The sequence below is a fragment of the Rhinatrema bivittatum genome, chromosome 4 (genome assembly GCF_901001135.1).
Source record: "Rhinatrema bivittatum chromosome 4, aRhiBiv1.1, whole genome shotgun sequence".
NCBI lineage: Eukaryota > Metazoa > Chordata > Amphibia > Gymnophiona > Rhinatrematidae > Rhinatrema > Rhinatrema bivittatum.
The window spans coordinates 236,517,101-236,533,389 of record NC_042618.1 but is presented as its reverse complement, the minus strand read 5'-3'; the positions used below and the strand labels follow the sequence as shown (position 1 = coordinate 236,533,389).

General features: G+C 44.2%; 1 protein-coding gene across 2 annotated transcripts in view; it reads right to left on the bottom strand.

The window, feature by feature from the left end:
* The window catches only part of KDM5A (lysine demethylase 5A), a 331,505-nt gene that overhangs the window by 303,519 nt on the left and 11,697 nt on the right, over positions 1–16,289 (bottom strand). For both annotated transcript variants that reach the window (XM_029599940.1, XM_029599941.1), the window contains exons 3-4: positions 8,971–9,093; positions 7,312–7,482 (exon numbers count right to left, since the gene is read on the bottom strand). In XM_029599940.1, the coding sequence (XP_029455800.1) occupies positions 7,312–7,482; positions 8,971–9,093 (294 nt within the window). The remainder of the gene's footprint in view (positions 1–7,311; positions 7,483–8,970; positions 9,094–16,289) is intronic.

Sequence of the window (16,289 nt, the reverse complement as noted above, 5' to 3'; positions counted from 1 at the left end):
GGGTTCGAATGGCGGTAGGGTTAGTTGTTCTAGGACTACATTAAGATTCCACGGTATTGGTGGTTTTACAACCGGTGGGCGTAAACGTAGAAGACCTTTAAAGAATCTGGATAGCAACGGGTGTTCCGCCACCGAGTGGCTATTCATTGGTTTATGATATGCCGCTATTGCACTGAGATGCACTCTGATCGACGAGGTTGCCAACCCCGAGTCATAGAGAGACTGTAGATAATCCAGTAACGATGCTGGGGAACAGTCCGTAGGTGAGATACTCCTTTCGCTGCACCAGTTGTAGTAGCGCTTCCATTTGAACGAGTAACACCTTCTTGTGGACGGTTTCCGAGATTCGAGAAGAATGGTTTGTACCGTCTGAGATACCCCCTGCTCCGTTAAAGATGCCCGCTCAATCTCCATGCAGTTAGATGGAGGGAGGATAGAAGTGGGTGAATGAGCACTCAGTTTTCTTGTAGGAGAAGGTCTGGCCTGTCCGGAAAGCGGATTGGGGTCGTCACTGAGAGCCGTAACAGATAGCTGTACCACGGTTGTCGAGGCCACGCTGGCGCGATGAGTATGAGCTGACTGTGATCCGCTATACATTTTTGTATGGTTCTCGTTATTAATGGGATTGGCGGAAAGGCGTATAGGAGACTTGACGACCAAGGAATTAGGAAGGCGTCCTGCGTTAAGCGGGACGGGCTGGGTCGGACTGAGCAGAATTGTGGTAGTTGGGCATTTTCTTCCGTGGCAAAGAGGTCTATGGTTGGTGTTCCCCAACTGTTGAAGATCCCTTGTAGTACTTCGGGATTCAATTGCCATTCGTGGGGGTAGAAGACGCGGCTCAATCTGTCCGCTCTGGTGTTTGCTATACCCGGAAGATAGGTCGCCTGAAGATGAATGGAATGTCTGTGAGCATGAGAAAAGATCTGAAGAGTCTCCCTGCAAAGGGGCCATGATCCCGACCCGCCTTGTTTGTTTATGTAGAACATCGCCACCTGGTTGTCCGTGTAAACCATCACTCTTCGCCCCCGCAGATAGTCTTGAAACGTGAGTAGGGCATTCCGGATTGCCCGGAGTTCTAGGAGGTTTATCTGCAGCTCCTGTTCTGAAGGGGACCAGAGGCCTTGCGTCTCCAGGTGGTCTAAATGTGCCCCCCATCCCTTCCGCGAAGCATCCGTCGTGAGGACTGCATTGTGAGGTGGGGGGTTTAGCGGTGCCCCTTTTTCGAGAGTGGGTTTCCTGAGCCACCAGTCGATATCTTGTCGCATCGGGTTGGTTACTTGAACCCGTTTGTGTAATGGTTGAGAGTGTTGTGCCCATTGTCTCTTGAGACCCCACTGCAGGAGTCGCATGTGGAGTCTGGTATTCGGGACCGTAAATATCGCTGCTGCCATATGCCCCAGAATTTTCAAGATGGACCGGGCTGTGGTACATCTTATGTGTTGTAGAGCCCTGAGTAATGAGCACATCTGGAATCTCCTGTCCTCTGGCAGAAAAGCCCTGACTCGAATTGTGTCCAGTCGAGCTCCTATGAATTGTAGGATCTGCGAGGGTTGTAAGTGGGATTTTGGATAATTGATCATTAATCCTAGGCGTTGTAAGCATGTTATCGTTATGCTGAGATGCGACTTCAGGACGTTCGGGTCCGATGCTATTATTAACCAGTCGTCGAGGTAAGGAAATATGGTCAGACCCTGTAGACGAAGGTGGGCCACCACCACCACCATACACTTGGTAAATACCCTGGGGGCTGCTGAGAGTCCAAACGGCAGGACCTTGTATTGGTAATGTTTGTTGCGATACTGGAAACATAGGTACTGCCAACAGGATTTGTGGATAGGAATGTGCGTGTACGCATCCTTGAGGTCTAAAGAGCACATCCAATCCTTGGGTTGAATTAAAGGTAGGATGGATTTCAGAGATACCATCTTGAACTTCTCGCGTACCAAGCACTTGTTGAGCTCTCTGAGATCGAGGATGGGTCGATCGCCCCCCGTTTTCTTTGGAATGAGGAAGTATGGAGAATAGAAACCCTGGCCCTTCAGCGTCCGCGGGATTATGCGGATGGCGTTCTGATGGAGAAGATTGGTTAACTCCTGGGCCAGTTGTGGATGTGTTAGGTGTCTCTGATTTAGGGGGCAATGAGGTGTGACGGGTTGGGATAGGAAATGTAACCGATATCCCTCCTTTACGATGTCGAGTACCCATTGATCCGTCATGATGGCCTGCCATTCGGTCAGGCAAGCCGTTAACCTGCCCGGGGGATGTTCCGGTAAACTGGGTGTTGGTGGTGGCCGGGAGTTCAAAAAGACTGTGTGGTCTTTGCCGGAACTGCTGACTGTTGCGGCTGTTGTTGGCGTTGAGCGCGCGGCCATCCCCTCCTCTGATGTTGTTGCTGTGGAGGGTTGCTGGTTGGCTGCCGGTTGTACGGTAGATAGTTTTGCTGTCTAAAATTTTGATAGCTCCTGTACTGTTTCCTGGGAAACTGTTGTCGGCGCGTTGAGGAGAAAAATTGTTTCACTGGCACTGGGGCAGCGAGTGACTGGACCGCCAGCGCTTGATCTTTTAGCTTACTCACAGTGTCCTGGAGGCGGTCTCCAAAAAGGTTCTCCCCCGTGCATGGCAAATTTGCGAGCTTCTCATGAAGGTCCTCTCTAATAGCACTAGCTTTGAGCCAGGCCAGACGTCTAGCTGCTATCGCCATGGCTGAAGCCCTGGATGAGTTTTCGAATCCCTCGTATACTGCCCTCAGCATATGTCGAGTGCACTCCTCCATATCCGAAATCACTGCCGGTGTTGACTCCCCTAAGGACGTGAACAGACCCTTAGTGGCTTGCAGGCACTCATACATATATTGTACCATATAAAAATTATGGTGTTGAATTCTCGCTGTCAGCATAGCGTTTTGGTAGACGCGCTTGGCAAAGTCGTCCAAGGACTTATTGTCCTTCCCCGGTGGGGCGGATGCATGCGTCTTCGCTTTCTTAGATTTTTGTAAGGCGGATTCCACCACAATGGAGTCATGTGGTAGTTGTGGAGTCGCATACATTGAAGGCTTTTGGAGCTTAAATTTTAAATCAGTCTTTCTGGATACAGATTGTAGATTAAATGGTGTCTCCCATGATTTTTGCAGGACACCATGGAGTATTGCATGAGGTGGGAGAGCAGCCGGCTCTCCAGGCGCATCAAAAATCTTTAGCAATCCCAATGTTTCTGCCCTTGGTTCCGGTAGTTTTTGAACCTCTAACTTTAGGATATTTCCCATCTTTGCAATGAACTTGGGATAGGTGAGATCCTCCGGAGGGGAATAAGGTTCCGCTGGTTGCTCTGGAGGATCAGACGGGTATCCCGTTGAAGAGAGGGGCGAGGAATGCATAGATTCTGAAGCCCTTGTCGGAGACGGTGAGTGGATAACCGATCCCTGTGGAGATGGGGATCGGGAAGATGGTAGATCCCCTTGCGCATACTGTGGAGCCGGGCTAGTGTTGCCTGCCGGGCTCGTAGACTCTGGTGGTAGAGTGTATGTCGACTGTAATGTTTCAAATAACCCGGCTAGGGAGTGTGTCAAGTCCCAAAAAGCTTTCGATGTATGGGGCGGCATCGATGGGGGTTTTTCCATCTGCGTGGATTGATATGGTACGTCTCCTGGTGGAGGACCATAAGTACCTTCCCCGTCCGAATCTTCACTCCACTCCATTCCTCCTTGACGAGTGGACTGTATACTCCTCGATCTGCTTGATGATGATGAAGAAATTGGAATAATTCCCTGAGAAATCGAGCCCGATCTCTCAGATTTACTCTTATGGCGTGAAGACGAGGAAGAAGAGGATCTCCCTTCTTTATGATGAGAGGCATGATGTCGTTTTGCAGGACCCGGCTCTCTAGTGGTGGATCTGGAAGAGCCCGAATGATGCCGATGCCTTTTTTGAGTTGAAGACCGTGTACTGTCTCGGGATTTCCTGTCTGCATGCGTTTCTACACGCTGGTGACAATCTTGTCTTTTGTCCCTATGCGAGTCAGCACTCCGTTGAGGAGGGGATACCGCCCATCCTATCAACTGCTTTGAAGTGTGATCCGAGTGCTCATGGTGAGTGCCCGTGGTACTCCGTGAGTTCCGCCCTGGATCTTTAAAAAGTCGATCCCCCTGGGAATTTTTGTCCTCTGTCAGGGATTCTGACCAGGGCTCCCGTTGTTTGGGTGCAAGTGATGACCCGGTGTCCGCTGCAGCGGTTTGGCGAGATGTAGGCCTTGGTGCTGCTGCTGATCTGGAGTGCGATGGTTGAGGCTGCGGCCCCGATTGAATTTTCGGCGCCGACTGAGGTTCCCGCGCCGACTGAGACTCCGGCGCCGATCGAGATTTCGGCGCCGACTGAGATTTCGGAGCCGGGTGCGGTTTCGGCGCCGATTGTTGTTTCGGCGCCGAGTGGATCTTCGGCGCCGACAGAGTCTTCGGAGCCGACAGAGTCTTCGGAGCCGACAGAGGTTTCGGCGCCGAGTAAGATTTGGGCTCCAACTGGGGCTTCATTGAACGCTTCAGCGCCGCCTGTGACTTCTCCGGCGCCCTTTCGGCCCTCTTTTGAACCTTTTTCAGAGGTTCTGTGCCTCTATGTGGGTCCTCCCGTTGCGATAACAATAAGGATCGGACCGGGTTGTCTTTGCTAGGCGCTAGGGTACTAGGCTCAGTCAACCTGAAAGGCCTCTGTTTCCCCACGTGCAGTGGCTCGGAATTAAGACCAGGTCCCTGGTCTCCTTTCTCCTTGGGCTTCCGCTTTGCTTCTCGGATTTTTGGCGACTGTGGGTCCCACGAAGTTGCTCTCTTACCCGCTTTTGATGTCTTGGATTTTGGGGCCGGAGAGGAGTGAGTTGTGGACACCTTGTCCTCCGCAGAGAGCGCCAGCCAACGGTAGCTCCTGTGTCGACGGGCCCTCGGGGACATTTTCGCACAATGTTCGCAGTCGGACTGGTCATGATCGCGTCCCAGGCAGCGGTAGCAGCGATCATGTCCGTCAGTGACGGACATGATCTTACCGCACGGACACGGCTTGAACCCCGACTTCTGCGTTGACATTCTCTTTTTTTTTTTTCTGAGGAGAAAAAGGCTCCGCGTGCGCTCCCGCGCGCGGAAAAAAACAGACTGAGGAGAACCGTTGATACTGCGCGGGAACCCACGCGCAGCCGCAGAGGATCAAAGATCTACACTCTGCTACAAAGCTCCGCCTTCCTGGGCCCTGATGGACAGTTCCCATACAGCATGGCTAATTCAGCCCTGCTATCGACGGGAAAAAAGTTTTATACAAGAAAACCAGACATTGTAGTATTGCTCAAAGAAGTGTCAGTACCAAGCCATTATTCTGTGGAACATATGGAGAGAGAAAAGATCCTCAAATACCAAAAGACGCAATCAGAAAACATGACAAAAAGACACAAATCCCAACTGTATTGCGTGCCACTGGCCTCATCCGAAAGTACTCCCAAGTACCCCTTGATATGTTGTCTATGCATATCACATCCTATGAACTCTAGGAGGCAGCTCTCTTTGGTACAATACAAATATCAAAAAGGGTATATTAGCACCTCATATCCAACATACACTGGTTTACGAGCAAGGTTCTTTCCTGTCATCGTATACTGACCCATCTGGAGACATTACCCCTGAGAAACAAAGGAACAAAGTTTTGAATGGAAGAGAAGAATTGACTAGAGTAAGTTTCTCTCACCAAGTGTTGCCAAGTATCTTCACACATTATATAACATCTAGACCAAAACTCAGCAAGGTGATCACTACTGTTGAAGTATGACAGGAAGGAAAAAGAAACATTCATTCTGGCCACATTTTGCCCAGGATTAAAAAAAACAAAAAACGTGTCCATCTTTAGCTTCACCAGTAAGGCTAATCATGATGTTAGTGATAGTGCAGAACCTGCACATGAGGATAAACAACCCTGTCTCAACGGAAGGCCATGGTGACCCTGTTCAAAGACCCACTGTAGCAGGTGACAGGCCACTAAGAGTTGGACCCCTGCTTTTATATGCCACAAAGCCTTTATTTAAAATTAAGAGAGTTTACAAAGAAAGCACACCAACAGAAGCAGCACTCAAGAAACCACTGTGTGGCGGTATTCTTAAGATAACAATGTACTTGATTAAGTAAGCTTGAGGCATTACGGCACTAAGTGCTGTACATTAACTCACTAAAGCAGTGGTTCCCAAACCTGATTAAGCAGCCCCAGCCAGCTAAGTTGTCAGGATATCCACAGTGAAAATACCTGAGATGTGCATACAAATCTCTCAAATGCATACTCATTGTGGGTATCCTAAAATTCAATTGGCTGGGAATCCCTGAGGACAGGTTTAGGAATCACTGGTCTAGAGCACTGATAACAAGCCAAAGTATTCAAAGAAGGGGTCATGTGCATGACAGACTCAAGCTGCCAACACTTTTGGAACCCATTCTCCTATGAACATGTGGACATCAGAGAAGGATAACAGAAAACATAGGGACCAGAAGTGCTATATGAAAGGCACAGTCAAGGTCTAAATGAACTAATGCTAAGACGACAGTTGCATGAGCAACTCTAAAGAAGCAAAACAGTTAGCCAAGGCAGTAAACTCCCAAAGAGAAATATTCAGTAGGAGAAGACATTTTGACAAATCTCTATTTCAAATACCTAAGTACACCAAAGTATTTTATGATAAATTAAGAGAAATCAAGGCAAATGAACAAAGCTCCTCATTCACCTGTGAGCCAAAAAGGAACAGATATCTGGAAAGAGCAAAAGGCAATTGGTATGAAACAGTTCTAAATTCTGGAATTCTTAGCTTGGTAAGTTTCTCAGGATGGCATGAAATCAGTCATATGACCTAGCTATGTGAATCCATCCAAGACTGCACGCCTTTGGAAAAAAGAAAGATATTTTCCCAAGGTCATACTGAAGTGCAAAACCAAGAAGGGAACATACTATTCCCAGTGAAACCCAAACCTTAACTGTAGGCCCAACCTCATCTACAGACATGGAACAGAAAGCCAATATTTGATAAATCAGTCCTCCTCTTTTCTAGGTCAGAATATATATTTTCAGCACTTTAGATATGATATATCATCTATACTATAGCAAAAATCACCACCTTCAATCATGTACTAATAGAAGCAATGCTAATTCTCAAATCACCACTATTCAGAATTACATTCAAATTGTGTACACAACAAAGACAAAAGGATAGGGAACTGGTTCAGCAGTATCAATTATAAAACAGTATATTACATATACTCCAATCTTCAAGCTTGTCATCATTCCTGCCTCCGTTTACACTCACCATGAGGCTCACTCCCGACTGGAAAAGTTCATATGGATAAAGGATTCGGTCATAATGTGTCTTCAGCAGAGACCCTGTTCCCTTCCCTGGCAGGTAACCTAGGCAACTGCCAACTTTGGACCACTTTTTCTCTTTGGTGACCATCTCAAACCCTCCTTCACTGGCAACGACCTTAAATACAATAAATAAGGTTTCAGCATTTCAGAACACGACCAGTCTCTTAAGATATTAAACGTTTCCCTTTTTCTATCATCATCCTAATCATGTAAAGAATACATGGTTGATGTCAACTGAAGTCCAGGCACCTTCCAATCAATAAAAGGAAGAAAATGATTTTACTACTGTGCTCTGACTAAAAAGGAAATACATGCAAAAATAAACTCTACAATTACTGGTAGGAAAGTTAAAATAAATCTAAGAAAGTATTTTTTCCAGTTAGCACAAACTGTCAAATTTATTGCCAGAAGGTGTGATCAAGGCTGAGTTTAAAAAGGTTTGAAAATATTTCCGGAGGATAGGTGAATTAACAATTAACACCAAGATAGGCTTCGGGGATTGCAACAAAGAATGACTCCCTATTTGGATCTGCCAGGTACTTCCAGGCAATTTGGACAGGCCACTGTTGGAACAGTTCCATATTCTAAAAACAGACTTCTTCTATTCTTAGAAAATGGGGAACCAAGATACAAACAAACTGCATGTCCATAAAGATATTCAGCTGGAAATAAGTTATGGGCATTCTTTTATGACCAAAATATTGGCCATACACAGCATTACCCACAAGTAAACTCAAACATAATATATAAGAACATGAAAATTGCCACGCTGGGTCAGATCAAAGCCCATCAAGCCCAGCATCCAGTCTTCAACATTAGCCAATCCAGGTCACAAGTACTGGCAGATACCATAAAGTAGATCTAATTCCTGTTACTCGCTCCCAGGGATAGCAATAGCCAGGTAGACTAAAGAAAGCCAATACTGTATTATGGACTATTCTCCTGGAACTTGTCCAAACCTCCTTTAAACCCCACTATGCTAGTCGCCTTGATCACATCTTCTGGCAACAGATTCCACAGCTTCAAAGTGTGTTGAGAGAAAAAATACTTTCTACAATTTGTTTTGAATCTGCTATGTTGTTATTTTCATGGAACATTCCCTTGTTTTATTATTTGAAAAGACAAATAGTCCTTTATTTACCCTTTCCACCCTGTCATGATTTTATAAATGTCTATCATGTCCCCTCTCAACCATCTCTTTTCCAAGCTGAAGAACACTAGTCTGCGCAGCCTCTCCTCATAGAAGAGATGTTCCATCCCCTTTATCATTTTTGTCACCTTCCTCTGTGCCTTTTTTTTTTTTAGTTCCGCTATGTCTTTCTTGAGGTGAGGCAACCAGACCTGCACACAGTACTCACAGTGCAGTTGCACCATGGCTTGATACTACTGCCAATCATGGAAATATTCTAAATGATGCCTGGGATATGCAAATATCTGACAGTTCTATTTTAACATCAACACAACATTACTTCTCATTACAGAACCTTATCACTGTGCACACATAGGATAACCTCTCTTCCAAGTTAGTCTAACAAATCATACTCCAGTTTACTCCCTTGCAATACATTCTCTCAGCAATTACCTGCCTTTCCAACATACCTACCTTGCTCAGTGCATATATGTCCAAGAGTTTTCTCTCCACCACAGGGATTTTCAAAGTAGATCCTTGAAGTTCCCAAAATTTTGCCAACTGATCCAAGAAATCCAATTTCACTCTAGTAATTGCCTACAACAAAGAGAGTAGAAATGGATATATACATACACACTCTTGCTTCTCTGGGTCAAACCTATATGAAGATATATTACGGCACACAGCATGGACATTATCCATCCTAATTATTCCCAGCGACTTCAATTTCCAAAATCAGCAACAAGTTAATCCCAAGAAAGAAAGGAAATATTTCTTTATGGAATTCAATATTAATAAAAAAAAAGTAACAGAGCATTAGAAATGCGCCCTTTTCCCTTGAGTCAAGCAAAAAGCTATACAGAACAGCAACAGGACACACTTTACATACTATTCAACCAATTTGCCTCATTCCCACTTTGAACTACCTCGCAGGGTATCTTTACCTTCTTAGTCATTCCATTCTTGGACACCATGAGGCTGCTTAACTGTTATGTCAACATTAGCTACATGAACAATCCAAGGCCATCATCTCACTTCACATGAACCAATGCAATGAACTTCAGCTGATGCTGGGCAAGAGGAAACATCAACTTTAAGTGTGGTCTGGCTGGTATTATTCAACACGAAATCATGAATTCAGTCTTTTAAAACAGATTCTGACCCCCACTATCTGTTTCGGTTCTTCATTTATTTATTTCCATTCCCTTCCTGTTTATCCTTCACCAGATCTTGAGTTGCTACCATCATGCTTCTTTCATAGCTGAAGCAGTTTAAACAAAGAATGAAGAGTAGATCCTTGTAACAAGTGTTCAATAAAATATCACTGACACAGCACAACCAGATAAGATCATTTTACACCTAAGCCATCAATCAGCTTAAAAAATTGCTAGAATGAAGCCTACCAAGCCCTTTGTTCCTATTCTCTTGAACTGGTTAAAACAATGCAACAGTATTGCTAACTTGCCTTACGATCCTAGAAGTTTCAGATTATCTCTGCCCACTTTGTTGCCCACATTCAAATTTCACAGGCGTCACACAAATGTTATTATACAGCAATGCAAGCAACCAACAAGCAGGGTTTTACATGTACAGGGCAGGTAAAAGTGCAAGTGGGACATTCTGGGCACTTCTGTTGCAAGTTGCCAATCCTGGCAGAGTGAGTGTTTAAAAAAAACATGAGGGTGAAAACTAGCCATTCCAAACTCTAAGGCACTTTTATACTTTTTTTCTGGGGAATTCTTGTGCAACAAAATAAAGCTACCACCACCTTAGAGAACCAGGACTCAAGCAGAGCAGCATTTAGAAGCAATAAACACCCCCTCCTTCAGCCTCCCTGTTTACCCATTGCATGAACAGCAAGTTTGTTTACCATAAACTGTTTTCTGTTGCTAGCAGGATGAATTAGCTATAACATGTGGGTGACATCAACCAGCAGCACCGAACAGACCACTCTCTCATAGCTAGAGGAGCATTCGCTCTACTGAGTATGTGCAGATATTACTGCTTGGGAGTTGCCTCATGAGCCCCCTCAATTGATGTTAGAGCTAAATCTAGCTAGGCAGTCAACTCTCCAGGGAAGCATTCGGATATTTAGTACGGCTAATTTGCTTTTTCCGTCGAAAAGTAGGGCTGAATTAGCCATAACATGTGGGGAGTCCAACGTGGAGGGTTACAGAACTTTATTGAATAAGCAGCCCGGACCCCACCATGCAGAGTAGACTATTGGGTGAACTGGCTGTGCAAAACTGTTTGCCTGAATTTACTGTCACTCTTTGAGAAATTGTTCAGATAGTAATGGAACGTAAAGGTATGTTCTAAAGACCACACTGCAGTTTTGCAGATGTTGAGAGGCATGGCTTGTAGATGAGCCTCTGATGCAGCCATAGCTCTAATTTGATGACGTTTTGTACTTTGTAGGCCTCCTAGCCTATAGCAGTGCAAGATGCAGTCTGCAATACATTTAGACAATGTACTTTTGGCCATGGCCTTGCCCAATCTATTGGGATCGTAAGAGACAAGTAGTTCAGAAGCCTGGCAAAGAGATTAAGTTCTTCGCTTTTAGTAAGCCAAGGCAAGAAGGACTCTTTTGCCTTCATGTGTGGAGTTTTTTGGTAAGAACGTAGGTAGCACAATGATTTGATTAATATGGAATGCTGATACAATCTTTGACAGAAATTTTGGTGGGTGCAGAGGAGCACCCTATTGTGAAAAGAAACTGCATATAAGTCAAATAATGAACTAAAGCCTGAAGTTAGCAATAACTTCAGTCAGAAGAGTGAGCAATCAGAAATATTACTTTCCTTGCTAGAAATTTTAGTGAGGCAGTCTCCATGAGCTCAAAGGGAAGGGGCTCCATCAGTTGTGCCAAGATAACATTTAGATCCCACAACAGAAGATTTTACAACTAGTGGTTTACATGCCACAAGCCTGTCATAAATTTTGATACTAATGGATGAATGGATATAGCCTTACCTTTGGTTTGAGCTTGATAAGCTGCTTTGGCAGTGAGATGTACTCTTACTGATGAGGTGATAAGGCCAGACTCAGAAAGTGAGAGAAGATCATTTATTAGCTTTTTGTGGTTCATATATGTACAGATCCAAATTATTGCGTTGACACTACATGAAAAACCTTTTCCATTTGAAACTGTAAGCTCTTCTGGTTGAAGTTTTTCTCACAGACACTAATATGTCCTCCACTGTTTTACATAAGAAGCCTTATCGTTGAGAATTCAATATTCAAGCTATCAAGCTGACTGAGAAAAGATTTGTATGAAATAGATGCCCCTCTTCTTGAGTTAATAAGTAAGGATCTGATCCGAGAGGAAGCAGAGGATGATTGGAGAGCGCTACTAGATAAATGAACCAGACTTATATGACCCACGTTAGAGATATGAGGATCAGACAGGCATGGTCCTTCAGTACTTTCTGCACAGTTCTGGCTATTAGCGGAATTGGTGGGAAAACATACATGATGATAACTGTATTCCAGTCAAGCAGAATAGCATCTTCAGTGGATCCAAGTTTGCTGGGAAGAATGGAGAAAAACGTTTCTGTTTTCAGTTTTTTTCTGACGCAAATAGGTTGATTGCTGAAAATCTCCAGAGACTGAACAGTTTCTCAGCTGTGGACTGCTGAAGGAACTATTTGCATGGATGAAAGATTCCAATGGGCTGGAGATTCCAGGAAGGTAGACTGCTTACAGTACCGCTTGATATCTGCATTCCCACTCTCATTTCTTTATCGCTCCTGGTACAGAGTTCAAGATCCCATGCTTCCTTGTTTGTCCATGTAGAATATGGTTACTTGATTATCTGGACAAGAATGTTTTTTCCTTAAAGGAGGTGACTGAAAGTTGTTAGAGTATACCTAATCGCTCTAAACTCCAGGAAATAGACTTAAAATGGTTTCTCCAGGAATGGCCAAGTAACTTGAGTTTGAAAGAAGACTCTGAGGACACCCCAACCCTTTGTGGAAGCATCCATTAAAAAGGTTACTTGCTGAAGAGCTTAAGCACAGCGGTGCTCCTTCCTGTAAAACGAAGGGATCCATCCACCAAGTTAATTCCTGATTCATTTCTGTTGAAATATTTGATTGTTAGGGGCTTAGTTAAGCTGGTACCATTAGAATTGAAGGCCTCACTATAGGCAACATATGTGTAGGCGAGTCGGTAACACTACTTTGACAGACGCCGATGTGACCAAGAACAACCAGCACTTCTCTGGCAGTTGATTGATCAGCGTTCAACAGTCTGTAAGCCAATGTCTCCAAAGTGTGTGCTCGATCTGAAGGAAGAAAAGCTCTCTCCTGCAGAGAATCTGTACATGTTCCAATGAACTTGATTTTTGGAACAGAATCAGTCAATTTCTCGAATTTCACAAGGAAGCCTAGCAACTGTAAGATGTATCTGTTTCTCCAGAGAGGTTAGAACTCCTTCGCTGTCAAAAGCCAGTCATCCTGGTAAGAGAAGACGACTTGGATGCCCTGACGGCATAGATGCGCTGCTACTACAGCAAGCATTTGGTGAAAACTCTTTGTGAAGCTGAGAGGTCAAAGAGAAGCACTTTGTAAAGCTAGTGAGAAGAATCCACCAAAAACATAAGAATTGTCAGTGGGGGGGTGGATGGGATGTGAGCATAAGCATCTTTTAGATCAGGAGCACACATCCCCTCCCTTTTCTGGATAAAGGGGAGAATTGTTTGAATGGAATTCATTTTGAATTTCTCTTAGAGTATATGCTTGTTCAGGCTTCTTAAATCCAGGATTGGTCTCAGTCCCCCATATTTTTGGGGGATGAGGAAATAGCAGAAATACATAATGCAATAGGGGGATTAGTGCCTATTTAACGCGCGTCCAACGCAGAGTGAATGAGTTAGTGCTCATCACATGCAAATGCATGTGAATGAGGCTATTACTCATTCACTCCAAAAGCAAAAAAATAAATGTGCGTCTCAGACACACATTTATCGCTCAGCTATTAACGCCTGCCTGCCTTGCGGGCGCCATGCATGAGTTAAGAAAGCGGGTGCTGAAAAGTCAGCACCCGCTTTCCGCAAATAATATTGCATCAGCCCCACAGTAAGTTAGACCAAGGGTCCATTAAGTTAAGTATTCTGTCTCCAACAGTGGCCAATCCAGGTCACAAGTACCTGATAAGATCCCAAACAGTAAACAGATCCCATATTGCTAATGATCAGCAATAAGTAGTGGTTTTCACCAAGTCCATCTAGTCAATAACAGTTTATGGACTTCTTTTCCAGGAACGTGTCCAAACCTTTTTTAAACCCAACTACATTAATTTCCTTAACCACATCCTCTGCCAAGGAATTCCAGAGCTTAATGGAGTGTTGAGTGAAAAAGATTCTTCTCCTATTTGTTTTAAATGTGCTATTTGCTAACTTCTTGGAGTGTCCCCTCATCTTTGTATTATTTTTAAAGAGTAAATAACCAATTAACATTTACTCATTCTAATCTACTCATGATTTATAGACCTCTATTATATCCCCGCTCAATCATCAAGCTGAAAAACCCTAGCTTCTTTAGCCTTTCCTCATAGGGGAATCGTTCCATGTTCTTTATCATTTTGGTAGTCATTCCCTGTACCTTCTCCAGTTTAACTATACATATTTTGAGATGTGGCAACCAGAACTGCGCACAGACTCTAGGGACTGTCTCACCATGGAGCAATACAGAAGTATTATGAAATTCTCTGTTTTATTTTCCATTCCTTTCCTAATAACTTCTGACATTCTGTTTGATACTTTTGACTGTTGCCACACACTGAGCTGAGGATTTCAAAGGTTTGACAACAATGATTCCCAGATCCTTTTTCTGGGTGGTAACTCCTAATGTAAAACTTATCATGTAACTATAATGTGGGTTACATTTCCCTATGTGCATCACTTGGCACTTGTCCACATTAAATTTCATCTCCCATTTGAAAGTCCAGTCTTCCAGTTTCACAAGATCCTCCTACAATTTCTTACAATCCACTTGCGATTTAACAGCTCAAAATAAAACTTGTAAACACAAAATTAACACCTTGCTAGTCATTTCCCTTTCAATATCATTTCCACAGTAGAGCCCCGGGCCATGGAAATGGGGAGGAACCAGTTCCATCACTCGCTATTTGAGGAGCCACTGCCACTCCACTTCCAGGCAGAACAGTGTCAATTGAGGCAGTTCCAGATTGAAAGCTGAGCGGTGAGGAAGAATAGGAAGCCAGGAGAAATGCAAGCAGTATCCAGACTCCATAATCTTCAGAAGCCAGCTGTCTTTTGGTAATCTTGCACTATTCTTCTTCTAGGTAGTGGTGGATTCGATCTCCTACCAGAGGGCATACCTTCCTGGGTCTAAAGAGGTCAAAAACTTGGCCCAGGTTTGCGCTGCACCTGTTGCGCTGCTTTGACGGTATTCAAGTTGTCGAAGCAAGTCAGAAGTTGCTGTTGCAGAAGAAGGGATGGCATCCAGTAGTATTAGTATTTCCAGAAGGGGAGTTTATGGAAAAAGGTCTTTTAAAAGCATAGAATGGACACTTTGTAGAAGACTACTGTTCTGGTTCCATGGAGAAGGACTGGATCACTATTTATTGCTCCTTAATCTGGGCCACTGTTTCTCTCAGCTCATCTCTGAAGCCATGTCAGGCAACTTTTCATGAACATCCTTGCTTAGGATTGTGGTTCTCAAGCAGGCTAAGAGGCAAGCTGCAATGGATTTTGACAAGGAGTGTGACGTGTACTGAATGCCTCAGGCAGATCAAAGAAGATGGCATATATACTCATCGGCATCCAATAGTGGTTGAGGATATAGCATCATCGACCAGAAGAAATGGCTCCAGATTCCTTATACAATCATATAAGTACTGAACCATATACAACTGATGAGCAATGATCCAAGCATTAATTAAAAAGCTTTGAAACATCTTTTTGCCAAAATTGTACAGTAGCGTGGTATCCTTCCCTGGAGGTGTATTTGAATATATTTTTGTTTTCTTCTCTCTTTTAAGAGCTAATTCTAACACTAATGACTGATGGGGGTATTTGTATTACTCTGAAGCTCTGGGATTTTTTTTTAACTCTCTACTTGAGGTCAAGTTTCCTTGCTACTGGGGCACAGGAAATGGGATTTCCCCCATATTCTCAATTGTAAATCTTGCATGGTATGATGAACCAGGATCACTGCTTGATCTGTTGGAGTTTCCTGAACCCAGAGACCCAAAAACATCTGCATGACGGTCTTTGCCCTTAGATACATTCATTGCAAGAGCTTTTCCTAATTTGCCCAAGATCCTGGAGTAGGAAATGTCTTCCAGGGAAAATGAATGTCCTGGAGGAGTATCCCATGAAATTCCTGTTGATCCCTCTTTGGAGCCTAGAGGTGAAAGAACCCTGATCCAGAACTCCACTGATGAAACTGGTGACTGGTGAGGGATCCTTAAGTCACCTCAGAGAAGAGAACACCTGGTGTATATCTGCAGAGTGGCTAGAGTCTGCTGCATGCAAATGCCATGGGCTGGAAACCCCTTGTGAAGGCTTCAATGGAGAATCCACGTGTATTGAGGATTCTGTGACTCCTTCTCATGGAAGTAAAGATGACATCTTGGAAAGAAAAGATTGAATGGTACCTTTCTTAGCCACCAATGAGGTAAAGAAACCTTTCATTAACTCTACTACTTGGTCAAGTGGCTGGCATGTTCTCTGACCTGGTGTAGGTGGTGGAACAGCCTCTTCAGATAATAGAATGGAATGTTACACATCTTCTGGGCTTTGCAGAATTTGACTAGAGGCTGACTGG